Below are 27,865 nucleotides of genomic sequence, written 5' to 3'. Positions count from 1 at the left end.
TTAAAGTGTATTTCTTCACCTTTTTCTTTACAGTCTAGAAGGATGTTCTTCAAGGAAAATGTTGTTTTTTCTAACCCTTGCTTGTTGCCTTCTAATTTGACTGATTCTACAAAAAGTCTTCCAAGTATCTTTTTATTCATTTCCTGAAGGTTCGATTTCATGTTTAGTACAGATTGAAAATTTACTTTTGTGTGATCTTCCAGTGTTTTCATCTCACATTGTCGTTGCTCCATCTTCTCTTTCTCAGCAGTTAGTATAGTTTCCTTTACATTAAGTATATTCTTCCTTGACTGTAATTTTTGCCTCTCAGCTTCAACATCCCTCTTTGTCTTATCAAGGTCTTCTCTTTGTCTCACGAAACTTGAGAGCAGACCTTGTAGTTGGATGGCTTGTTTCTGTATCCTTTTATTTTTATTGTACGTTATTTCTTCTCCCTTTTTAAAGTATGCAAGCAGGTTCTGCAAGGAAAGTGCTGTGTTTTGTATATGTTTCTCTTTGGTTTCCAATTTTGCCGATTGTTTGGACATCCTTTGAAGGTTTTTGTCATTCAGATGCTGGCCTCTTAGATAAACACATTCGAGCGACAGACTGTTATTTCTTAATTGATCTTCCAAATTTTGCATCTCAAATCGCAGTTTTTCTAGCTTCTTTTTCTCAATGTCCAATCCTTTAAACTCTGCATCAATTTCATTTTTTCTTGTAACTAACTTTTCTCTGTCAGATTTGAATCTTTCTGATTCATAATCAATATCTCTTTTCTTCTCATCAACTTCTGCACTTTGTTTGATCATGACAGATACCACACCCTGTAATTTGAACATATCTATCTGCAGTTCTTTGTTTTTAAAGTGTATTTCTTCACCTTTTTCTTTACAGTCTAGAAGGATGTTCTTCAAGGAAAATGTTGTTTTTTCTATCCCTTGCTTGTTGCCTTCTAATTTGACTGATTCTACAAAAAGTCTATTAAGTATCTTCTTATTCATTTCCTGAAGATTTGATTTCAGGTTTAGTACAGATTGAAAATTTACTTTTGTGTGATCTTCCAGTGTTTTCATCTCACATTGTCGTTGCTCCATCTTCTCTTTCTCAGCAGTTAGTATAGTTTCCTTTACATTAAGTATATTCTTCCTTGACTGTAATTTTTGCGTCTCAGCATCAACCTCCCTCTTTGTCTTATCAAGGTCTTCTCTTTGTCTCATGATACTTGAGAGCAGACCTTGTAGTTGGATCGCTTTTTTCTGTATCCTTATATTTTTATTGTATGTTATTTCTTCTCCCTTTTTAAAGTTTGCAAGGAGGTTCTGCAAGGAAAGTGCTGTGTTTTGTATATGTTTCTCTTTGGCTTCCAATTTTGCTGATTGTTTGGAAATCATTTGAAGGTTTTTGTCATTCAGATGCTGGAATCTTAGATAAACAAATTCAAGCGACAGACTGTTATTTCTTAATTGATCTTCCAAATTGTGCATCTCAAATCGCAGTTTTTCTAGCATCTTTTTCTCAATGTCTAATTCTTTAAACTCTAAATCAATTTCATTTGTCCTTGTAACTAACTTTTCTCTGTCAGATTTGAATCTTTCTGATTCAGAATCAATATCTCTTTTCTTTTGATCAACTTCTGCACTTTGTTTGATCATGACAGATACCACACCCTGTAATTTGAACATATTTTTCTGCAGTTCTTTGTTTTTAAAGTGTATTTCTTTACCTTTTTCTTTATAGTCTAGAAGGATGTTCTTCAAGGAAAATGTTGTTTTTTCTATTCCTTGCTTGTTGCCTTCTAATTTGACTGATTCTACAAAAAATCTTCCAAGTATCTTCTTATTCTTTTCCTGAAGGTTCGATTTCAGGTTTAGTACAGATTGAAAATTTACTTTTGTGTGATCTTCCAGTGTTTTCATCTCATATTGTCTTTGCTCCATCTTCTCTTTCTCAGCAGTTAGTATAGTTTCCTTTAAATTAAGTATATTCTTCCTTGCCTGTAATTTTTGCCTCTCAGCTTCAACATCCCTCTTTGTCTTATCAAGGTCTTCTCTTTGTCTCACGAAGCTTGAGAGCAGACCTTGTAGTTGGATGGCTTGTTTCTGTATCCTTTTATTTTTATTGTACGTTATTTCTTCTCCCTTTTTAAAGTATGCAAGCAGGTTCTGCAAGGAAAGTGCTGTGTTTTGTATATGTTTCTCTTTGGTTTCCAATTTTGCCGATTGTTTGGACATCCTTTGAAGGTTTTTGTCATTCAGATGCTGGCCTCTTAGATAAACACATTCGAGCGACAGACTGTTATTTCTTAATTGATCTTCCAAATTTTGCATCTCAAATCGCAGTTTTTCTAGCTTCTTTTTCTCAATGTCCAATCCTTTAAACTCTGCATCAATTTCATTTTTCCTTGTAACTAACTTTTCTCTGTCAGATTTGAATCTTTCTGATTCATAATCAATATCTCTTTTCTTCTCATCAACTTCTGCACTTTGTTTGATCATGACAGATACCACACCCTGTAATTTGAACATATCTATCTGCAGTTCTTTGTTTTTAAAGTGTATTTCTTCACCTTTTTCTTTACAGTCTAGAAGGATGTTCTTCAAGGAAAATGTTGTTTTTTCTATCCCTTGCTTGTTGCCTTCTAATTTGACTGATTCTACAAAAAGTCTATTAAGTATCTTCTTATTCATTTCTTGAAGATTTGATTTCAGGTTTAGTACAGATTGAAAATTTACTTTTGTGTGATCTTCCAGTGTTTTCATCTCACATTGTCGTTGCTCCATCTTCTCTTTCTCAGCAGTTAGTATAGTTTCCTTTACATTAAGTATATTCTTCCTTGACTGTAATTTTTGCGTCTCAGCATCAACCTCCCTCTTTGTCTTATCAAGGTCTTCTCTTTGTCTCATGATACTTGAGAGCAGACCTTGTAGTTGGATCGCTTTTTTCTGTATCCTTATATTTTTATTGTATGTTATTTCTTCTCCCTTTTTAAAGTTTGCAAGGAGGTTCTGCAAGGAAAGTGCTGTGTTTTGTATATGTTTCTCTTTGGCTTCCAATTTTGCTGATTGTTTGGAAATCATTTGAAGGTTTTTGTCATTCAGATGCTGGAATCTTAGATAAACAAATTCAAGCGACAGACTGTTATTTCTTAATTGATCTTCCAAATTGTGCATCTCAAATCGCAGTTTTTCTAGCATCTTTTTCTCAATGTCTAATTCTTTAAACTCTAAATCAATTTCATTTGTCCTTGTAACTAACTTTTCTCTGTCAGATTTGAATCTTTCTGATTCAGAATCAATATCTCTTTTCTTTTGATCAACTTCTGCACTTTGTTTGATCATGACAGATACCACACCCTGTAATTTGAACATATTTTTCTGCAGTTCTTTGTTTTTAAAGTGTATTTCTTTACCTTTTTCTCTATAGTCTAGAAGGATGTTCTTCAAGGAAAATGTTGTTTTTTCTATTCCTTGCTTGTTGCCTTCTAATTTGACTGATTCTACAAAAAATCTTCCAAGTATCTTCTTATTCTTTTCCTGAAGGTTCGATTTCAGGTTTAGTACAGATTGAAAATTTACTTTTGTGTGATCTTCCAGTGTTTTCATCTCATATTGTCTTTGCTCCATCTTCTCTTTCTCAGCAGTTAGTATAGTTTCCTTTAAATTAAGTATATTCTTCCTTGCCTGTAATTTTTGCCTCTCAGCTTCAACATCCCTCTTTGTCTTATCAAGGTCTTCTCTTTGTCTCACGAAGCTTGAGAGCAGACCTTGTAGTTGGATGGCTTGTTTCTGTATCCTTTTATTTTTATTGTACGTTATTTCTTCTCCCTTTTTAAAGTATGCAAGCAGGTTCTGCAAGGAAAGTGCTGTGTTTTGTATATGTTTCTCTTTGGTTTCCAATTTTGCCGATTGTTTGGACATCCTTTGAAGGTTTTTGTCATTCAGATGCTGGCCTCTTAGATAAACACATTCGAGCGACAGACTGTTATTTCTTAATTGATCTTCCAAATTTTGCATCTCAAATCGCAGTTTTTCTAGCTTCTTTTTCTCAATGTCCAATCCTTTAAACTCTGCATCAATTTCATTTTTCCTTGTAACTAACTTTTCTCTGTCAGATTTGAATCTTTCTGATTCATAATCAATATCTCTTTTCTTCTCATCAACTTCTGCACTTTGTTTGATCATGACAGATACCACACCCTGTAATTTGAACATATCTATCTGCAGTTCTTTGTTTTTAAAGTGTATTTCTTCACCTTTTTCTTTACAGTCTAGAAGGATGTTCTTCAAGGAAAATGTTGTTTTTTCTATCCCTTGCTTGTTGCCTTCTAATTTGACTGATTCTACAAAAAGTCTATTAAGTATCTTCTTATTCATTTCTTGAAGATTTGATTTCAGGTTTAGTACAGATTGAAAATTTACTTTTGTGTGATCTTCCAGTGTTTTCATCTCACATTGTCGTTGCTCCATCTTCTCTTTCTCAGCAGTTAGTATAGTTTCCTTTACATTAAGTATATTCTTCCTTGACTGTAATTTTTGCGTCTCAGCATCAACCTCCCTCTTTGTCTTATCAAGGTCTTCTCTTTGTCTCATGATACTTGAGAGCAGACCTTGTAGTTGGATCGCTTTTTTCTGTATCCTTATATTTTTATTGTATGTTATTTCTTCTCCCTTTTTAAAGTTTGCAAGGAGGTTCTGCAAGGAAAGTGCTGTGTTTTGTATATGTTTCTCTTTGGCTTCCAATTTTGCTGATTGTTTGGAAATCATTTGAAGGTTTTTGTCATTCAGATGCTGGAATCTTAGATAAACAAATTCAAGCGACAGACTGTTATTTCTTAATTGATCTTCCAAATTGTGCATCTCAAATCGCAGTTTTTCTAGCATCTTTTTCTCAATGTCTAATTCTTTAAACTCTAAATCAATTTCATTTGTCCTTGTAACTAACTTTTCTCTGTCAGATTTGAATCTTTCTGATTCAGAATCAATATCTCTTTTCTTTTGATCAACTTCTGCACTTTGTTTGATCATGACAGATACCACACCCTGTAATTTGAACATATTTTTCTGCAGTTCTTTGTTTTTAAAGTGTATTTCTTTACCTTTTTCTTTATAGTCTAGAAGGATGTTCTTCAAGGAAAATGTTGTTTTTTCTATTCCTTGCTTGTTGCCTTCTAATTTGACTGATTCTACAAAAAATCTTCCAAGTATCTTCTTATTCTTTTCCTGAAGGTTCGATTTCAGGTTTAGTACAGATTGAAAATTTACTTTTGTGTGATCTTCCAGTGTTTTCATCTCATATTGTCGTTGCTCCATCTTCTCTTTCTCAGCAGTTAGTATAGTTTCCTTTAAATTAAGTATTTTCTTCCTTGCCTGTAATTTTTGCCTCTCAGCTTCAACATCCCTCTTTGTCTTATCAAGGTCTTCTCTTTGTCTCACGAAGCTTGAGAGCAGACCTTGTAGTTGGATGGCTTGTTTCTGTATCCTTTTATTTTTATTGTACGTTATTTCTTCTCCCTTTTTAAAGTATGCAAGCAGGTTCTGCAAGGAAAGTGCTGTGTTTTGTATATGTTTCTCTTTGGTTTCCAATTTTGCCGATTGTTTGGACATCCTTTGAAGGTTTTTGTCATTCAGATGCTGGCCTCTTAGATAAACACATTCGAGCGACAGACTGTTATTTCTTAATTGATCTTCCAAATTTTGCATCTCAAATCGCAGTTTTTCTAGCTTATTTTTCTCAATGTCCAATCCTTTAAACTCAGCATCAATTTCATTTTTCCTTGTAACTAACTTTTCTCTGTCAGATTTGAATCTTTCTGATTCATAATCAATATCTCTTTTCTTCTCATCAACTTCTGCACTTTGTTTGATCATGACAGATACCACACCCTGTAATTTGAACATATCTATCTGCAGTTCTTTGTTTTTAAAGTGTATTTCTTCACCTTTTTCTTTACAGTCTAGAAGGATGTTCTTCAAGGAAAATGTTGTTTTTTCTATCCCTTGCTTGTTGCCTTCTAATTTGACTGATTCTACAAAAAGTCTATTAAGTATCTTCTTATTCATTTCCTGAAGATTTGATTTCAGGTTTAGTACAGATTGAAAATTTACTTTTGTGTGATCTTCCAGTGTTTTCATCTCACATTGTCGTTGCTCCATCTTCTCTTTCTCAGCAGTTAGTATAGTTTCCTTTACATTAAGTATATTCTTCCTTGACTGTAATTTTTGCGTCTCAGCATCAACCTCCCTCTTTGTTTTATCAAGGTCTTCTCTTTGTCTCATGATACTTGAGAGCAGACCTTGTAGTTGGATCGCTTTTTTCTGTATCCTTATATTTTTATTGTATGTTATTTCTTCTCCCTTTTTAAAGTTTGCAAGGAGGTTCTGCAAGGAAAGTGCTGTGTTTTGTATATGTTTCTCTTTGGCTTCCAATTTTGCTGATTGTTTGGAAATCATTTGAAGGTTTTTGTCATTCAGATGCTGGAATCTTAGATAAACAAATTCAAGCGACAGACTGTTATTTCTTAATTGATCTTCCAAATTGTGCATCTCAAATCGCAGTTTTTCTAGCATCTTTTTCTCAATGTCTAATTCTTTAAACTCTAAATCAATTTCATTTGTCCTTGTAACTAACTTTTCTCTGTCAGATTTGAATCTTTCTGATTCAGAATCAATATCTCTTTTCTTTTGATCAACTTCTGCACTTTGTTTGATCATGACAGATACCACACCCTGTAATTTGAACATATTTTTCTGCAGTTCTTTGTTTTTAAAGTGTATTTCTTTACCTTTTTCTTTATAGTCTAGAAGGATGTTCTTCAAGGAACATTTTGTTTTTTCTATTCCTTGCTTGTTGCCTTCTAATTTGACTGATTCTACAAAAAATCTTCCAAGTATCTTCTTATTCTTTTCCTGAAGGTTCGATTTCAGGTTTAGTACAGATTGAAAATTTACTTTTGTGTGATCTTCCAGTGTTTTCATCTCATATTGTCGTTGCTCCATCTTCTCTTTCTCAGCAGATAGTATAGTTTCCTGTACATTAAGTACATTCTTCCTTGACTGTAATTTTTGCGTCTCAGCATCAACCTCCCTCTTTGTCTTATCAAGGTCTTCTCTTTGTCTCATGATACTTGAGAGCAGACCTTGTAGTTGGATCGCTTTTTTCTGTATCCTTATATTTTTATTGTATGTTATTTCTTCTCCCTTTTTAAAGTTTGCAAGGAGGTTCTGCAAGGAAAGTGCTGTGTTTTGTATATGTTTCTCTTTGGCTTCCAATTTTGCTGATTGTTTGGAAATCATTTGAATGTTTTTGTCATTCAGATGCTGGCCTCTTAGATAAACAAATTCAAGCGACAGACTGTTATTTCTTAATTGATCTTCCAAATTTTGCATCTCAAATCGCAGTTTTTCTAGCTTCTTTTTCTCAATGTCCAATCCTTTAAACTCTGCATCAATTTCATTTTTCCTTGTAACTAACTTTTGTCTGTCAGATTTGAATCTTTCTGATTCATAATCAATATCTCTTTTCTTCTCATCAACTTCTGCACTTTGTTTGATCATGACAGATACCACACCCTGTAATTTGAACATATCTATCTGCAGTTCTTTGTTTTTAAAGTGTATTTCTTCACCTTTTTCTTTACAGTCTAGAAGGATGTTCTTCAAGGAAAATGTTGTTTTTTCTATCCCTTGCTTGTTGCCTTCTAATTTGACTGATTCTACAAAAAGTCTATTAAGTATCTTCTTATTCATTTCCTGAAGATTTGATTTCAGGTTTAGTACAGATTGAAAATTTACTTTTGTGTGATCTTCCAGTGTTTTCATCTCACATTGTCGTTGCTCCATCTTCTCTTTCTCAGCAGTTAGTATAGTTTCCTTTACATTACGTATATTCTTCCTTGACTGTAATTTTTGCGTCTCAGCATCAACCTCCCTCTTTGTCTTATCAAGGTCTTCTCTTTGTCTCATGATACTTGAGAGCAGACCTTGTAGTTGGATCGCTTTTTTCTGTATCCTTATATTTTTATTGTATGTTATTTCTTCTCCCTTTTTAAAGTTTGCAAGGAGGTTCTGCAAGGAAAGTGCTGTGTTTTGTATATGTTTCTCTTTGGCTTCCAATTTTGCTGATTGTTTGGAAATCATTTGACGGTTTTTGTCATTCAGATGCTGGAATCTTAGATAAACAAATTCAAGCGACAGACTGTTATTTCTTAATTGATCTTCCAAATTGTGCATCTCAAATCGCAGTTTTTCTAGCATCTTTTTCTCAATGTCTAATTCTTTAAACTCTAAATCAATTTCATTTGTCCTTGTAACTAACTTTTCTCTGTCAGATTTGAATCTTTCTGATTCAGAATCAATATCTCTTTTCTTTTGATCAACTTCTGCACTTTGTTTGATCATGACAGATACCACACCCTGTAATTTGAACATATTTATCTGCAGTTCTTTGTTTTTAAAGTGTATTTCTTTACCTTTTTCTTTATAGTCTAGAAGGATGTTCTTCAAGGAAAATGTTGTTTTTTCTATTCCTTGCTTGTTTCCTTCTAATTTGACTGATTCTACAAAAAATCTTCCAAGTATCTTCTTATTCTTTTCCTGAAGGTTCGATTTCAGGTTTAGTACAGATTGAAAATTTACTTTTGTGTGATCTTCCAGTGTTTTCATCTCATATTGTCGTTGCTCCATCTTCTCTTTCTCAGCAGTTAGTATAGTTTCCTTTAAATTAAGTATATTCTTCCTTGCCTGTAATTTTTGCCTCTCAGCTTCAACATCCCTCTTTGTCTTATTAAGGTCTTCTCTTTGTCTCACGAAGCTTGAGAGCAGACCTTGTAGTTGGATGGCTTGTTTCTGTATCCTTTTATTTTTATTGTACGTTATTTCTTCTCCCTTTTTAATGTATGCAAGCAGGTTCTGCAAGGAAAGTGCTGTGTTTTGTATATGTTTCTCTTTGGTTTCCAATTTTGCCGATTGTTTGGACATCCTTTGAAGGTTTTTGTCATTCAGATGCTGGCCTCTTAGATAAACACATTCGAGCGACAGACTGTTATTTCTTAATTGATCTTCCAAATTTTGCATCTCAAATCGCAGTTTTTCTAGCTTCTTTTTCTCAATGTCCAATCCTTTAAACTCTGCATCAATTTCATTTTTCCTTGTAACTAACTTTTCTCTGTCAGATTTGAATCTTTCTGATTCATAATCAATATCTCTTTTCTTCTCATCAACTTCTGCACTTTGTTTGATCATGACAGATACCACACCCTGTAATTTGAACATATCTATCTGCAGTTCTTTGTTTTTAAAGTGTATTTCTTCACCTTTTTCTTTACAGTCTAGAAGGATGTTCTTCAAGGAAAATGTTGTTTTTTCTATCCCTTGCTTGTTGCCTTCTAATTTGACTGATTCTACAAAAAGTCTATTAAGTATCTTCTTATTCATTTCTTGAAGATTTGATTTCAGGTTTAGTACAGATTGAAAATTTACTTTTGTGTGATCTTCCAGTGTTTTCATCTCACATTGTCGTTGCTCCATCTTCTCTTTCTCAGCAGTTATTATAGTTTCCTTTACATTAAGTATATTCTTCCTTGACTGTAATTTTTGCGTCTCAGCATCAACCTCCCTCTTTGTCTTATCAAGGTCTTCTCTTTGTCTCATGATACTTGAGAGCAGACCTTGTAGTTGGATCGCTTTTTTCTGTATCCTTATATTTTTATTGTATGTTATTTCTTCTCCCTTTTTAAAGTTTGCAAGGAGGTTCTGCAAGGAAAGTGCTGTGTTTTGTATATGTTTCTCTTTGGCTTCCAATTTTGCTGATTGTTTGGAAATCATTTGAAGGTTTTTGTCATTCAGATGCTGGAATCTTAGATAAACAAATTCAAGCGACAGACTGTTATTTCTTAATTGATCTTCCAAATTGTGCATCTCAAATCGCAGTTTTTCTAGCATCTTTTTCTCAATGTCTAATTCTTTAAACTCTAAATCAATTTCATTTGTCCTTGTAACTAACTTTTCTCTGTCAGATTTGAATCTTTCTGATTCAGAATCAATATCTCTTTTCTTTTGATCAACTTCTGCACTTTGTTTGATCATGACAGATACCACACCCTGTAATTTGAACATATTTTTCTGCAGTTCTTTGTTTTTAAAGTGTATTTCTTTACCTTTTTCTTTATAGTCTAGAAGGATGTTCTTCAAGGAAAATGTTGTTTTTTCTATTCCTTGCTTGTTGCCTTCTAATTTGACTGATTCTACAAAAAATCTTCCAAGTATCTTCTTATTCTTTTCCTGAAGGTTCGATTTCAGGTTTAGTACAGATTGAAAATTTACTTTTGTGTGATCTTCCAGTGTTTTCATCTCATATTGTCGTTGCTCCATCTTCTCTTTCTCAGCAGTTAGTATAGTTTCCTTTAAATTAAGTATTTTCTTCCTTGCCTGTAATTTTTGCCTCTCAGCTTCAACATCCCTCTTTGTCTTATCAAGGTCTTCTCTTTGTCTCACGAAGCTTGAGAGCAGACCTTGTAGTTGGATGGCTTGTTTCTGTATCCTTTCATTTTTATTGTACGTTATTTCTTCTCCCTTTTTAAAGTATGCAAGCAGGTTCTGCAAGGAAAGTGCTGTGTTTTGTATATGTTTCTCTTTGGTTTCCAAGTTTGCCGATTGTTTGGACATCCTTTGAAGGTTTTTGTCATTCAGATGCTGGCCTCTTAGATAAACACATTCGAGCGACAGACTGTTATTTCTTAATTGATCTTCCAAATTTTGCATCTCAAATCGCAGTTTTTCTAGCTTATTTTTCTCAATGTCCAATCCTTTAAACTCAGCATCAATTTCATTTTTCCTTGTAACTAACTTTTCTCTGTCAGATTTGAATCTTTCTGATTCATAATCAATATCTCTTTTCTTCTCATCAACTTCTGCACTTTGTTTGATCATGACAGATACCACACCCTGTAATTTGAACATATCTATCTGCAGTTCTTTGTTTTTAAAGTGTATTTCTTCACCTTTTTCTTTACAGTCTAGAAGGATGTTCTTCAAGGAAAATGTTGTTTTTTCTATCCCTTGCTTGTTGCCTTCTAATTTGACTGATTCTACAAAAAGTCTATTAAGTATCTTCTTATTCATTTCTTGAAGATTTGATTTCAGGTTTAGTACAGATTGAAAATTTACTTTTGTGTGATCTTCCAGTGTTTTCATCTCACATTGTCGTTGCTCCATCTTCTCTTTCTCAGCAGTTAGTATAGTTTCCTTTACATTAAGTATATTCTTCCTTGACTGTAATTTTTGCGTCTCAGCATCAACCTCCCTCTTTGTCTTATCAAGGTCTTCTCTTTGTCTCATGATACTTGAGAGCAGACCTTGTAGTTGGATCGCTTTTTTCTGTATCCTTATATTTTTATTGTATGTTATTTCTTCTCCCTTTTTAAAGTTTGCAAGGAGGTTCTGCAAGGAAAGTGCTGTGTTTTGTATATGTTTCTCTTTGGCTTCCAATTTTGCTGATTGTTTGGAAATCATTTGAAGGTTTTTGTCATTCAGATGCTGGAATCTTAGATAAACAAATTCAAGCGACAGACTGTTATTTCTTAATTGATCTTCCAAATTGTGCATCTCAAATCGCAGTTTTTCTAGCATCTTTTTCTCAATGTCTAATTCTTTAAACTCTAAATCAATTTCATTTGTCCTTGTAACTAACTTTTCTCTGTCAGATTTGAATCTTTCTGATTCAGAATCAATATCTCTTTTCTTTTGATCAACTTCTGCACTTTGTTTGATCATGACAGATACCACACCCTGTAATTTGAACATATTTTTCTGCAGTTCTTTGTTTTTAAAGTGTATTTCTTTACCTTTTTCTTTATAGTCTAGAAGGATGTTCTTCAAGGAAAATGTTGTTTTTTCTATTCCTTGCTTGTTGCCTTCTAATTTGACTGATTCTACAAAAAATCTTCCAAGTATCTTCTTATTCTTTTCCTGAAGGTTCGATTTCAGGTTTAGTACAGATTGAAAATTTACTTTTGTGTGATCTTCCAGTGTTTTCATCTCATATTGTCGTTGCTCCATCTTCTCTTTCTCAGCAGTTAGTATAGTTTCCTTTAAATTAAGTATTTTCTTCCTTGCCTGTAATTTTTGCCTCTCAGCTTCAACATCCCTCTTTGTCTTATCAAGGTCTTCTCTTTGTCTCACGAAGCTTGAGAGCAGACCTTGTAGTTGGATGGCTTGTTTCTGTATCCTTTTATTTTTATTGTACGTTATTTCTTCTCCCTTTTTAAAGTATGCAAGCAGGTTCTGCAAGGAAAGTGCTGTGTTTTGTATATGTTTCTCTTTGGTTTCCAATTTTGCCGATTGTTTGGACATCCTTTGAAGGTTTTTGTCATTCAGATGCTGGCCTCTTAGATAAACACATTCGAGCGACAGACTGTTATTTCTTAATTGATCTTCCAAATTTTGCATCTCAAATCGCAGTTTTTTTAGCTTATTTTTCTCAATGTCCAATCCTTTAAACTCAGCATCAATTTCATTTTTCCTTGTAACTAACTTTTCTCTGTCAGATTTGAATCTTTCTGATTCATAATCAATATCTCTTTTCTTCTCATCAACTTCTGCACTTTGTTTGATCATGACAGATACCACACCCTGTAATTTAAACATATCTATCTGCAGTTCTTTGTTTTTAAAGTGTATTTCTTCACCTTTTTCTTTACAGTCTAGAAGGATGTTCTTCAAGGAAAATGTTGTTTTTTCTATCCCTTGCTTGTTGCCTTCTAATTTGACTGATTCTACAAAAAGTCTATTAAGTATCTTCTTATTCATTTCCTGAAGATTTGATTTCAGGTTTAGTACAGATTGAAAATTTACTTTTGTGTGATCTTCCAGTGTTTTCATCTCACATTGTCGTTGCTCCATCTTCTCTTTCTCAGCAGTTAGTATAGTTTCCTTTACATTAAGTATATTCTTCCTTGACTGTAATTTTTGCGTCTCAGCATCAACCTCCCTCTTTGTTTTATCAAGGTCTTCTCTTTGTCTCATGATACTTGAGAGCAGACCTTGTAGTTGGATCGCTTTTTTCTGTATCCTTATATTTTTATTGTATGTTATTTCTTCTCCCTTTTTAAAGTTTGCAAGGAGGTTCTGCAAGGAAAGTGCTGTGTTTTGTATATGTTTCTCTTTGGCTTCCAATTTTGCTGATTGTTTGGAAATCATTTGAAGGTTTTTGTCATTCAGATGCTGGAATCTTAGATAAACAAATTCAAGCGACAGACTGTTATTTCTTAATTGATCTTCCAAATTGTGCATCTCAAATCGCAGTTTTTCTAGCATCTTTTTCTCAATGTCTAATTCTTTAAACTCTAAATCAATTTCATTTGTCCTTGTAACTAACTTTTCTCTGTCAGATTTGAATCTTTCTGATTCAGAATCAATATCTCTTTTCTTTTGATCAACTTCTGCACTTTGTTTGATCATGACAGATACCACACCCTGTAATTTGAACATATTTTTCTGCAGTTCTTTGTTTTTAAAGTGTATTTCTTTACCTTTTTCTTTATAGTCTAGAAGGATGTTCTTCAAGGAAAATTTTGTTTTTTCTATTCCTTGCTTGTTGCCTTCTAATTTGACTGATTCTACAAAAAATCTTCCAAGTATCTTCTTATTCTTTTCCTGAAGGTTCGATTTCAGGTTTAGTACAGATTGAAAATTTACTTTTGTGTGATCTTCCAGTGTTTTCATCTCATATTGTCGTTGCTCCATCTTCTCTTTCTCAGCAGTTAGTATAGTTTCCTTTAAATTAAGTATATTCTTCCTTGCCTGTAATTTTTGCCTCTCAGCTTCAACATCCCTCTTTGTCTTATCAAGGTCTTCTCTTTGTCTCACGAAGCTTGAGAGCAGACCTTGTAGTTGGATGGCTTGTTTCTGTATCCTTTTATTTTTATTGTATGTTATTTCTTCTCCCTTTTTAAAGTATGCAAGCAGGTTCTGCAAGGAAAGTGCTGTGTTTTGTATATGTTTCTCTTTGGCTTCCAATTTTGCTGTTTGTTTGGAAATCCTTTGAAGGTTTTTGTCATTCAGATGCTGGCCTCTTAGATAAACACATTCGAGCGACAGACTGTTATTTCTTAATTGATCTTCCAAATTTTGCATCTCAAATCGCAGTTTTTCTAGCTTCTTTTTCTCAATGTCCAATCCTTTAAACTCTGCATCAATTTCATTTTTCCTTGTAACTAACTTTTCTCTCTCAGATTTGAATCTTTCTGATTCATAATCAATATCTCTTTTCTTCTCATCAACTTCTGCACTTTGTTTGATCATGACAGATACCACACCCTGTAATTTGAACATATCTATCTGCAGTTCTTTGTTTTTAAAGTGTATTTCTTCACCTTTTTCTTTACAGTCTAGAAGGATGTTCTTCAAGGAAAATGTTGTTTTTTCTAACCCTTGCTTGTTGCCTTCTAATTTGACTGATTCTACAAAAAGTCTTCCAAGTATCTTCTTATTCATTTCCTGAAGGTTCGATTTCAGGTTTAGTACAGATTGAAAATTTACTTTTGTGTGATCTTCCAGTGTTTTCATCTCATATTGTCGTTGCTCCATCTTCTCTTTCTCAGCAGATAGTATAGTTTCCTGTACATTAAGTACATTCTTCCTTGACTGTAATTTTTGCGTCTCAGCATCAACCTCCCTCTTTGTCTTATCAAGGTCTTCTCTTTGTCTCATGATACTTGAGAGCAGACCTTGTAGTTGGATCGCTTTTTTCTGTATCCCTATATTTTTATTGTATGTTATTTCTTCTCCCTTTTTAAAGTTTGCAAGGAGGTTCTGCAAGGAAAGTGCTGTGTTTTGTATATGTTTCTCTTTGGCTTCCAATTTTGCTGTTTGTTTGGAAATCCTTTGAAGGTTTTTGTCATTCAGATGCTGGCCTCTTAGATAAACACATTCGAGCGACAGACTGTTATTTCTTAATTGATCTTCCAAATTTTGCATCTCAAATCGCAGTTTTTCTAGCTTCTTTTTCTCAATGTCCAATCCTTTAAACTCTGCATCAATTTCATTTGTCCTTGTAACTAACTTTTCTCTGTCAGATTTGAATCTTTCTGATTCATAATCAATATCTCTTTTCTTCTCATCAACTTCTGCACTTTGTTTGATCATGACAGATACCACACCCTGTAATTTGAACATATCTATCTGCAGTTCTTTGTTTTTAAAGTGTATTTCTTCACCTTTTTCTTTACAGTCTAGAAGGATGTTCTTCAAGGAAAATGTTGTTTTTTCTATCCCTTGCTTGTTGCCTTCTAATTTGACTGATTCTACAAAAAGTCTATTAAGTATCTTCTTATTCATTTCCTGAAGATTTGATTTCAGGTTTAGTACAGATTGAAAATTTACTTTTGTGTGATCTTCCAGTGTTTTCATCTCACATTGTCGTTGCTCCATCTTCTCTTTCTCAGCAGTTAGTATAGTTTCCTTTACATTAAGTATATTCTTCCTTGACTGTAATTTTTGCGTCTCAGCATCAACCTCCCTCTTTGTCTTATCAAGGTCTTCTCTTTGTCTCATGATACTTGAGAGCAGACCTTGTAGTTGGATCGCTTTTTTCTGTATCCTTATATTTTTATTGTATGTTATTTCTTCTCCCTTTTTAAAGTTTGCAAGGAGGTTCTGCAAGGAAAGTGCTGTGTTTTGTATATGTTTCTCTTTGGCTTCCAATTTTGCTGATTGTTTGGAAATCATTTGACGGTTTTTGTCATTCAGATGCTGGAATCTTAGATAAACAAATTCAAGCGACAGACTGTTATTTCTTAATTGATCTTCCAAATTGTGCATCTCAAATCGCAGTTTTTCTAGCATCTTTTTCTCAATGTCTAATTCTTTAAACTCTAAATCAATTTCATTTGTCCTTGTAACTAACTTTTCTCTGTCAGATTTGAATCTTTCTGATTCAGAATCAATATCTCTTTTCTTTTGATCAACTTCTGCACTTTGTTTGATCATGACAGATACCACACCCTGTAATTTGAACATATTTATCTGCAGTTCTTTGTTTTTAAAGTGTATTTCTTTACCTTTTTCTTTATAGTCTAGAAGGATGTTCTTCAAGGAAAATGTAGTTTTTTCTATTCCTTTCTTGTTGCCTTCTAATTTGACTGATTCTACAAAAAATCTTCCAAGTATCTTCTTATTCATTTCCTGAAGGTTCGATTTCAGGTTTAGTACGGATTGAAAATTTACTTTTGTGTGATCTTCCAGTGTTTTCATCTCATATTGTCGTTGCTCCATCTTCTCTTTCTCAGCAGTTAGTATAGTTTCCTTTAAATTAAGTATATTCTTCCTTGCCTGTAATTTTTGCCTCTCAGCTTCAACATCCCTCTTTGTCTTATCAAGGTCTTCTCTTTGTCTCACGAAGCTTGAGAGCAGACCTTGTAGTTGGATGGCTTGTTTCTGTATCCTTTTATTTTTATTGTACGTTATTTCTTCTCCCTTTTTAAAGTATGCAAGCAGGTTCTGCAAGGAAAGTGCTGTGTTTTGTATATGTTTCTCTTTGGTTTCCAATTTTGCCGATTGTTTGGACATCCTTTGAAGGTTTTTGTCATTCAGATGCTGGCCTCTTAGATAAACACATTCGAGCGACAGACTGTTATTTCTTAATTGATCTTCCAAATTTTGCATCTCAAATCGCAGTTTTTCTAGCTTCTTTTTCTCAATGTCCAATCCTTTAAACTCTGCATCAATTTCATTTTTCCTTGTAACTAACTTTTCTCTGTCAGATTTGAATCTTTCTGATTCATAATCAATATCTCTTTTCTTCTCATCAACTTCTGCACTTTGTTTGATCATGACAGATACCACACCCTGTAATTTGAACATATCTATCTGCAGTTCTTTGTTTTTAAAGTGTATTTCTTCACCTTTTTCTTTACAGTCTAGAAGGATGTTCTTCAAGGAAAATGTTGTTTTTTCTATCCCTTGCTTGTTGCCTTCTAATTTGACTGATTCTACAAAAAGTCTATTAAGTATCTTCTTATTCATTTCCTGAAGATTTGATTTCAGGTTTAGTACAGATTGAAAATTTACTTTTGTGTGATCTTCCAGTGTTTTCATCTCACATTGTCGTTGCTCCATCTTCTCTTTCTCAGCAGTTAGTATAGTTTCCTTTACATTAAGTATATTCTTCCTTGACTGTAATTTTTGCGTCTCAGCATCAACCTCCCTCTTTGTCTTATCAAGGTCTTCTCTTTGTCTCATGATACTTGAGAGCAGACCTTGTAGTTGGATCGCTTTTTTCTGTATCCTTATATTTTTATTGTATGTTATTTCTTCTCCCTTTTTAAAGTTTGCAAGGAGGTTCTGCAAGGAAAGTGCTGTGTTTTGTATATGTTTCTCTTTGGCTTCCAATTTTGCTGATTGTTTGGAAATCATTTGAAGGTTTTTGTCATTCAGATGCTGGAATCTTAGATAAACAAATTCAAGCGACAGACTGTTATTTCTTAATTGATCTTCCAAATTGTGCATCTCAAATCGCAGTTTTTCTAGCATCTTTTTCTCAATGTCTAATTCTTTAAACTCTAAATCAATTTCATTTGTCCTTGTAACTAACTTTTCTCTGTCAGATTTGAATCTTTCTGATTCAGAATCAATATCTCTTTTCTTTTGATCAACTTCTGCACTTTGTTTGATCATGACAGATACCACACCCTGTAATTTGAACATATTTTTCTGCAGTTCTTTGTTTTTAAAGTGTATTTCTTTACCTTTTTCTTTATAGTCTAGAAGGATGTTCTTCAAGGAAAATTTTGTTTTTTCTATTCCTTGCTTGTTGCCTTCTAATTTGACTGATTCTACAAAAAATCTTCCAAGTATCTTCTTATTCTTTTCCTGAAGGTTCGATTTCAGGTTTAGTACAGATTGAAAATTTACTTTTGTGTGATCTTCCAGTGTTTTCATCTCATATTGTCGTTGCTCCATCTTCTCTTTCTCAGCAGTTAGTATAGTTTCCTTTAAATTAAGTATATTCTTCCTTGCCTGTAATTTTTGCCTCTCAGCTTCAACATCCCTCTTTGTCTTATCAAGGTCTTCTCTTTGTCTCACGAAGCTTGAGAGCAGACCTTGTAGTTGGATGGCTTGTTTCTGTATCCTTTTATTTTTATTGTATGTTATTTCTTCTCCCTTTTTAAAGTATGCAAGCAGGTTCTGCAAGGAAAGTGCTGTGTTTTGTATATGTTTCTCTTTGGCTTCCAATTTTGCTGTTTGTTTGGAAATCCTTTGAAGGTTTTTGTCATTCAGATGCTGGCCTCTTAGATAAACACATTCGAGCGACAGACTGTTATTTCTTAATTGATCTTCCAAATTTTGCATCTCAAATCGCAGTTTTTCTAGCTTCTTTTTCTCAATGTCCAATCCTTTAAACTCTGCATCAATTTCATTTTTCCTTGTAACTAACTTTTCTCTCTCAGATTTGAATCTTTCTGATTCATAATCAATATCTCTTTTCTTCTCATCAACTTCTGCACTTTGTTTGATCATGACAGATACCACACCCTGTAATTTGAACATATCTATCTGCAGTTCTTTGTTTTTAAAGTGTATTTCTTCACCTTTTTCTTTACAGTCTAGAAGGATGTTCTTCAAGGAAAATGTTGTTTTTTCTAACCCTTGCTTGTTGCCTTCTAATTTGACTGATTCTACAAAAAGTCTTCCAAGTATCTTCTTATTCATTTCCTGAAGGTTCGATTTCAGGTTTAGTACAGATTGAAAATTTACTTTTGTGTGATCTTCCAGTGTTTTCATCTCATATTGTCGTTGCTCCATCTTCTCTTTCTCAGCAGATAGTATAGTTTCCTGTACATTAAGTACATTCTTCCTTGACTGTAATTTTTGCGTCTCAGCATCAACCTCCCTCTTTGTCTTATCAAGGTCTTCTCTTTGTCTCATGATACTTGAGAGCAGACCTTGTAGTTGGATCGCTTTTTTCTGTATCCCTATATTTTTATTGTATGTTATTTCTTCTCCCTTTTTAAAGTTTGCAAGGAGGTTCTGCAAGGAAAGTGCTGTGTTTTGTATATGTTTCTCTTTGGCTTCCAATTTTGCTGTTTGTTTGGAAATCCTTTGAAGGTTTTTGTCATTCAGATGCTGGCCTCTTAGATAAACACATTCGAGCGACAGACTGTTATTTCTTAATTGATCTTCCAAATTTTGCATCTCAAATCGCAGTTTTTCTAGCTTCTTTTTCTCAATGTCCAATCCTTTAAACTCTGCATCAATTTCATTTGTCCTTGTAACTAACTTTTCTCTGTCAGATTTGAATCTTTCTGATTCATAATCAATATCTCTTTTCTTCTCATCAACTTCTGCACTTTGTTTGATCATGACAGATACCACACCCTGTAATTTGAACATATCTATCTGCAGTTCTTTGTTTTTAAAGTGTATTTCTTCACCTTTTTCTTTACAGTCTAGAAGGATGTTCTTCAAGGAAAATGTTGTTTTTTCTATCCCTTGCTTGTTGCCTTCTAATTTGACTGATTCTACAAAAAGTCTATTAAGTATCTTCTTATTCATTTCCTGAAGATTTGATTTCAGGTTTAGTACAGATTGAAAATTTACTTTTGTGTGATCTTCCAGTGTTTTCATCTCACATTGTCGTTGCTCCATCTTCTCTTTCTCAGCAGTTAGTATAGTTTCCTTTACATTAAGTATATTCTTCCTTGACTGTAATTTTTGCGTCTCAGCATCAACCTCCCTCTTTGTCTTATCAAGGTCTTCTCTTTGTCTCATGATACTTGAGAGCAGACCTTGTAGTTGGATCGCTTTTTTCTGTATCCTTATATTTTTATTGTATGTTATTTCTTCTCCCTTTTTAAAGTTTGCAAGGAGGTTCTGCAAGGAAAGTGCTGTGTTTTGTATATGTTTCTCTTTGGCTTCCAATTTTGCTGATTGTTTGGAAATCATTTGACGGTTTTTGTCATTCAGATGCTGGAATCTTAGATAAACAAATTCAAGCGACAGACTGTTATTTCTTAATTGATCTTCCAAATTGTGCATCTCAAATCGCAGTTTTTCTAGCATCTTTTTCTCAATGTCTAATTCTTTAAACTCTAAATCAATTTCATTTGTCCTTGTAACTAACTTTTCTCTGTCAGATTTGAATCTTTCTGATTCAGAATCAATATCTCTTTTCTTTTGATCAACTTCTGCACTTTGTTTGATCATGACAGATACCACACCCTGTAATTTGAACATATTTATCTGCAGTTCTTTGTTTTTAAAGTGTATTTCTTTACCTTTTTCTTTATAGTCTAGAAGGATGTTCTTCAAGGAAAATGTAGTTTTTTCTATTCCTTTCTTGTTGCCTTCTAATTTGACTGATTCTACAAAAAATCTTCCAAGTATCTTCTTATTCATTTCCTGAAGGTTCGATTTCAGGTTTAGTACGGATTGAAAATTTACTTTTGTGTGATCTTCCAGTGTTTTCATCTCATATTGTCGTTGCTCCATCTTCTCTTTCTCAGCAGTTAGTATAGTTTCCTTTAAATTAAGTATATTCTTCCTTGCCTGTAATTTTTGCCTCTCAGCTTCAACATCCCTCTTTGTCTTATCAAGGTCTTCTCTTTGTCTCACGAAGCTTGAGAGCAGACCTTGTAGTTGGATGGCTTGTTTCTGTATCCTTTTATTTTTATTGTACGTTATTTCTTCTCCCTTTTTAAAGTATGCAAGCAGGTTCTGCAAGGAAAGTGCTGTGTTTTGTATATGTTTCTCTTTGGTTTCCAATTTTGCCGATTGTTTGGACATCCTTTGAAGGTTTTTGTCATTCAGATGCTGGCCTCTTAGATAAACACATTCGAGCGACAGACTGTTATTTCTTAATTGATCTTCCAAATTTTGCATCTCAAATCGCAGTTTTTCTAGCTTCTTTTTCTCAATGTCCAATCCTTTAAACTCTGCATCAATTTCATTTTTCCTTGTAACTAACTTTTCTCTGTCAGATTTGAATCTTTCTGATTCATAATCAATATCTCTTTTCTTCTCATCAACTTCTGCACTTTGTTTGATCATGACAGATACCACACCCTGTAATTTGAACATATCTATCTGCAGTTCTTTGTTTTTAAAGTGTATTTCTTCACCTTTTTCTTTACAGTCTAGAAGGATGTTCTTCAAGGAAAATGTTGTTTTTTCTATCCCTTGCTTGTTGCCTTCTAATTTGACTGATTCTACAAAAAGTCTATTAAGTATCTTCTTATTCATTTCCTGAAGATTTGATTTCAGGTTTAGTACAGATTGAAAATTTACTTTTGTGTGATCTTCCAGTGTTTTCATCTCACATTGTCGTTGCTCCATCTTCTCTTTCTCAGCAGTTAGTATAGTTTCCTTTACATTAAGTATATTCTTCCTTGACTGTAATTTTTGCGTCTCAGCATCAACCTCCCTCTTTGTCTTATCAAGGTCTTCTCTTTGTCTCATGATACTTGAGAGCAGACCTTGTAGTTGGATCGCTTTTTTCTGTATCCTTATATTTTTATTGTATGTTATTTCTTCTCCCTTTTTAAAGTTTGCAAGGAGGTTCTGCAAGGAAAGTGCTGTGTTTTGTATATGTTTCTCTTTGGCTTCCAATTTTGCTGATTGTTTGGAAATCATTTGAAGGTTTTTGTCATTCAGATGCTGGAATCTTAGATAAACAAATTCAAGCGACAGACTGTTATTTCTTAATTGATCTTCCAAATTGTGCATCTCAAATCGCAGTTTTTCTAGCATCTTTTTCTCAATGTCTAATTCTTTAAACTCTAAATCAATTTCATTTGTCCTTGTAACTAACTTTTCTCTGTCAGATTTGAATCTTTCTGATTCATAATCAATATCTCTTTTCTTCTTATCAACTTCTGCACTTTGTTTGATCATGACAGATACCACACCCTGTAATTTGAACATATCTATCTGCAGTTCTTTGTTTTTAAAGTGTATTTCTTCACCTTTTTCTTTACAGTCTAGAAGGATGTTCTTCAAGGAAAATGTTGTTTTTTCTAACCCTTGCTTGTTGCCTTCTAATTTGGCTGATTCTACAAAAAGTCTTCCAAGTATCTTCTTATTCATTTCCTGAAGGTTCGATTTCATGTTTAGTACAGATTGAAAATTTACTTTTGTGTGATCGTCCAGTGTTTTCATCTCATATTGTCGTTGCTCCATCTTCTCTTTCTCAGCAGATAGTATAGTTTCCTGTACATTAAGTACATTCTTCCTTGACTGTAATTTTTGCGTCTCAGCATCAACCTTCCTCTTTGTCTTATTAAGGTCTTCTCTTTGTCGCAGGGTTCTTGAGAGCAGAACTTGTAGTTGGATCGCTTGTTTCTGTATCCTTATATTTTTATTGTATGTTATTTCTTCTCCCTTTTTAAAGTTTGCAAGCAGGTTCTGCAAGGAAAGTGCTGTGTTTTGTAAATGTTTCTCTTTGGCTTCCAATTTTGCTGATTGTTTGGAAATCCTTTGAAGGTTTTTGTCATTCAGATGCTGGCATCTTAGATAAACAAATTCGAGCGACAGACTGTTATTTCTTAATTGATCTTCCAAATTGTGCATCTCAAATCGCAGTGTTTCTAGCTTCTTTTTCTCAATGTCCAATCCTTTAAACTCTGCATCAATTTCATTTGTCCTTGTAACTAACTTTTCTATGTCAGATTTGAATCTTTCTGATTCATAATCAATATCTCTTTTCTTCTCATAAACTTCTGCACTTTGTTTGATCATGACAGATACGACACCCTGTAATTTGAACATATCTATCTGTAGTTCTTTGTTTTTAAAGTTTATTTCTTCACCTTTTTCTTTACAGTCTAGAATGATGTTCTTCAAGGAAAATGTTGTTTTTTCTATTCCTTGCTTGTTGCCTTCTAATTTGACTGATTCTACAAAAAGTCTTCCAAGTATCTTTTTTTCTTTACTTCCTTCTTCTTGCCAACTGACTCTTAAAGGATTTGGACTCATTTTGTGTTTGATCTCCAACTCAGATTTTAAGACTTTAATCTCTTGGGTTTCTGTTGTTTTACTCAGTGGTTCATAATCAAGGTCTTTATTCTCCATTTTCATTTCTTCCCAAAAATGTTTTTTTTGTATTTCTAAGGGATTTATTGTTCCTAATTGTTCCATCCTTACATCAATTTTCTCACTCTCTTTCTTGAAAGTCGTGACCTGCAATTTTTGTTTTTTAAGAGAACGTATTGCATCTTCCAGAATTTCCATTTTCTTACTAATCGTCTGCAGTTGTATATAGACCATTAGCATTTTATCATGGAGACCAATGAGGTGTTTATTGATCTCTGAATTAATATGTTCTGCTTTACCTAATTTTTTTTCTACCTTAATCTCATACACTGATTTTTGCTGTTGAATTTGTTTGGATCTCAGAATTTTCAATTTACCCCTTTCTTTAATTATTTCTTCTTGGATTTTGGTTAACTTTTTATCTTTTTGTTTCCTCTTTAAGTTCCTTAATCTTTCCGTTTTCATTTTAAACCCGATTATTGAAATTTCATTCATTTTTCTCTTATAACTTTTTAATGCTTGTTCACGAATAGTTTTGTTTATATTTCCATCTGTCTTCAGCAACATCATTTCTTTTAGCATTTGTTTAACTACTTGTTTTTTTTCATTCAGCTGCTGTTTCTGTCTTGGTATATTATTCCATTGACAGTTTAACTTCATTTCTTGGAATGCTACAATATTTTTAAGCACCTTTGGATTATTTTTTTCTTCTTGGCATTCTGGCATTTTGTCACTTAGGTCGCCAAATTCTTTATTTTCACATTTTTTCTGATATACGTCGAGAGTGACTTTTTTACCCCCATTGTCATCTTTCTTAAAAGAAACTGGTTGACTAATTTCCTCATGTTTTCTTTCCTCTCTTGTCTCCTTTGTTTCTGGCCCAACTCTTTTTATTTGAGTTGTTGGTTCCTTCAGATGGTATTTTTTATTACCAGCTACTTCAATTTTGTAAACATCATTTATATCATTAGTTTGTGTTAACTTGTTTTTGAATTTGGTATGGCCAGCTTTATTTTGAAGGCACCCTAAAAGGCATTCCTGGTGTTGTTTTGCAGTCACAATTTGTGAATCTTTAGAATTCAATATCTTCAAACTTCTCATTTGATTTTTGTTATTGTGCTCATTTTGTATTTCCTTTGCATTTTCCGATTTGATGGGTATATTTTGTAAATTATATTCCATTCCAGATCTTTTCAAATTCTTTCTATCCATAATTAACCATTTGAAATCTATAATCTGTTCTTCCATATTCTCCATACAATGTTCTATTGTCTTTTTCAGTATTTTTTCTTTCACCTTGAATTCATATGCCTCATTTTCACAGCACTCATTTTCTCTTAATATTTTAACCAATTCCTCGGTCATTTGCATTTTTGTTTTTGCTGTATCATCCAAGATATGTGATTTCTCGTCGACTATTTTGCATGTTTGAATTTGGACTTCTTCGTTTGACACAAAGATAGATTTCTTTTCTTGAAATGAAGTCTCTTTATATTTCCATCTGCTTGACTGAGGGTTCTTCAAATTCAGTTTTGCCTTTAAAAAATAAACAATATAATCAATAAACCACAAGATAAGGAAACATGTGTAATAAGAGGTATATTCAAAAGCTACTATGATATATTCTGGTTGAGTGGACACTGGCACAACTGGCTGCCGCTGCTGACTGGCAACTTGTATCAGTTTTATTGAGTTTTTAACATTCTAGAGCTATTTTTTTTTACATTTGTTCCTTATTCCGTCTCTGCATTCAAGCAATCTCTCTTCCATGCTCAGCCGTAAAACACTGTCTATTGTGCTCAGGTAGCCAAAGTTAACTGACTTCCAAAAAGCACCATTGTTTGTCTTAAGCACGCACCTATGACTTTTCCTGTTCTCCAACCTGTTGCAAAACTATTTTGGTATGCTACCACTGTGCTTCCCTGGAATTACCAGCAGCTTGCCAAGGCACCACTACCATTACTGGCGCTTTTCCTGCACTTGAACATGAATCGTTTACCTCATACAAATAGATCTTTTTCTGGCCCTACTAGTAAGATCATTTCTGTCTACTTCGTAATTTGCATATGTTTTTTAACTTCTCCTTTGTTCAAATACTTCACAAAATGTTTTTTTTTATTTCTTTTATTTGTGCACCAACTTAACCCCGGTACAATTTGAAAGCCTTACATTTGAAGAGTCTTGTCTAATTTTTGGTATGTAATATACTGTAGATAGGTTGTAGAGAACAGTCTATGGTTATATGATCATTGCCAATATTAATGTGTAAATTGTTAGCCTATGTCTTTTCTGATTAAAGTGCAACATTGGTTGTCTTAACATATTGCTCCTATAGGATGCTCCTTCTCACCTTCAAAGTCAATCATAATCTTGCCCTCCATTTGGGTTCAATGAATGTGCTTCTTGAGCACTTTATTGGTGCACTACTATTGGAGTAGTATTGGTTATTATTATGCTCAATCAGAATTCATACATAAAGTACGCTGAATTATAATGCTTCCTGTCAAGATTGGGATAAATGTAGGATTTTAAGTGTGTATTGTAAATTGTTTAGTCGGTAGGTATGTAAGCAGGTACTTACAGTCTTTTGTGATTTTGTTCTTGTCATCTCATTAATATGCATCTGTAGGTATTGTGCTTCTCTATAGCAGTGCATAGCAGTGGTCTCAATTGTTTGCATCATGTCTTCATTTGTTTCTTCAAGTTGGTCTCTTTGTCTTTGCAGCTTTAGCTTGACAATTTCTAATTCATCCCTTTCTTTCATGATTTCTTCTCGTTGGTCAAGTTCTTGTTTTCTATTAGCTTGACATCTCGCACAGTTCACTTTTTTTCTTTCTGTTAATTTTTTCACCCTCTGTTTTTTTGCCAAGTACATTAATGTTCTAATTCTTTTTTCATCAAGAAATATTCTTTGCATTTTAGCATTTTTTTTGTTTCTTGAGTTAATTTTGATCTTGCCTAGTTCTGTATGTGTCTCTTCCTTTGCTGTATGTTTTATAACACCCCCCAGATGTTGTAAACTTTTTTCCAGGACACTGGTTTGAAAACATATATGACTTTGTCCCAAAAAACCTTTTGGTTTAAATCTCCGGGAACCAGTTTTAAATCTTCTCCAATCATCACCTTTCAGACTTTGAATAAAGTCACTTGTCAACCATTGATTTATCTGGTGGTGAGGGTCATTGTGTTTTTCTTTTTGTTCCGCTGATTTTGAAATAAAAAAATTCATCATTCCTAAGATGTGTTGCTTTTTTTTTATGTCATAGTGTTGTCGCCCCAGAATTTCACTCTCTTGGTTTATGACACTCAATGCTTCCTGAAGAAGTGCTAGTTCTACAATGGATGTCTTTTTGGTCATCTCAACCCTCTGTAAAAAATGTTTCATTTGGAGTTTCAGCATTCTCAAAAGAAGGTCTTGGTCGTGTTCTTCATTTGTTAGTCTTTCAACGTTCCTTTGTTGTTTAAATACTTTTGTCTGAAGGAATTCATGTTTACCTTTACTCCTTTTTATTATTTTCCTAATTTGTTCGGTATCCAGGATTTCATTACAATTTGAAGACATCTCTTTTGGATATTTATTTGGTCTATCTGAATTTCTTTTTTGTTTTGTTGCACTGCTTTCTCCTCAGTTACTGATGGTGTCGTGGTTCATTTGATTTCATTAACTGACTTTGGTGAAGGCAGCGTGGCGTGCGAATGGGTGTCTGTCTTTCTGTGTGCCCAATGACTGGCTGGCAACCAGTTTACTATGTAGTTTGCTTTTCACTCCAAGTCACCGGGGATAGCCTCCAGCATGCCAAAACCCTGACAAAGATAAACATAGATGAAAGTGAACGAATGAACGAATACTTTGTCTTCTGTCACAAATGTGGATGCTGAATGCAATAGTTTCAAGAAAATATGGCCAACGAAATAAATATTTGTTCATTAAAGTTAGGGGTAATCACGTGCTTAGTTTTTGGTGAGCGGGTCGCCATTTTTAAGGAATATAACGTAAATCAGCATTACGAGACAAAGCATGCAGATAATAAGACACTTGACTGAGGTTGGGAGAGTGTAGATATTCACAGATTTGCTTGTGTTATGAATTATTTGAATTATTCTTATAAAAATTAACTTAAAGGTTTGAGCCATATTCGAATTTGCTCACCAAGACCAAAGTGAGGGCTAATGTATTGGAAAAAAAGTTATAACTGTTGCACAATTGCCATTGTTTTGCATGAATGTCACTGAATAGTGTTTTTTTTTTCGACAACCCCACAAGAAGAAATTTAATGCGGAGTAGATTTCAAACTTTTGGCGCGGCCTTCTGCAATAACTTTTTCTTCTGATTTGGCCCGTAAGAAAAATGAATTCCCTACCCGTGCATTAAATGTGTATCTGCAATCACACACACACACACACACACACACACACACACACACGCACAAGCACACAATTTTTATTTATATATGCACTTCAATACAGGGACACAAATAAATCTCCTAGTTAACAAAACTCCTCTGAACAATATAACAGTGGCGATCCGTGCATTTTCTCGTAGCGCCTTCAACGTATCAATCCAACCCTCAAAAACTATTTTATGGCTATAAAACCTCTACTGCAGCTACAGCTGTGATACATAAAAATAATCAATAAATCAATGCACAAAAATGGGGTAAAATCCACTTCCTAGCAGCATTTCATGATTAAATACAAATACTGGAGCTTTTCAGACATTAAAACCAGGCCAGGGGGGTGATTTTCCAGGGAAAAGACAGCGATGAACGTCAATGGCGTACGGGCAAACATTGCCCGAAAATGGGGTAAAATCCAGCCGAAAAAAGCATTTATTGATTAAATACAAATACTGGAGCTTTTTA

At 33.7% G+C, this 27,865-nt stretch overlaps 1 protein-coding gene across 1 annotated transcript in view; it reads right to left on the bottom strand.

Moving 5' to 3' along the window:
- LOC144070281 (uncharacterized) overlaps positions 1-26,832 on the bottom strand; it is a 48,461-nt gene extending 21,629 nt beyond the window's left edge. Inside the window, exons 1-3 of the mRNA XM_077594874.1 lie at positions 25,585-26,832; positions 24,444-24,539; positions 22,197-22,313 (exon numbers count right to left, since the gene is read on the bottom strand). Of these exons, the coding sequence (XP_077451000.1) occupies positions 22,197-22,313; positions 24,444-24,539; positions 25,585-26,565 (1,194 nt within the window). The 5' untranslated portion in view covers positions 26,566-26,832. The remainder of the gene's footprint in view (positions 1-22,196; positions 22,314-24,443; positions 24,540-25,584) is intronic.
- Between the last annotated feature and the right edge of the window lie 1,033 nt (positions 26,833-27,865).

The sequence above is a fragment of the Stigmatopora argus genome, unplaced genomic scaffold, assembly GCF_051989625.1.
Source record: "Stigmatopora argus isolate UIUO_Sarg unplaced genomic scaffold, RoL_Sarg_1.0 HiC_scaffold_25, whole genome shotgun sequence".
In the NCBI taxonomy this organism is placed as follows: domain Eukaryota; kingdom Metazoa; phylum Chordata; class Actinopteri; order Syngnathiformes; family Syngnathidae; genus Stigmatopora; species Stigmatopora argus.
Note: the sequence above shows the minus strand (reverse complement) of the source record. Positions and strands in the feature narration are given on the sequence as shown.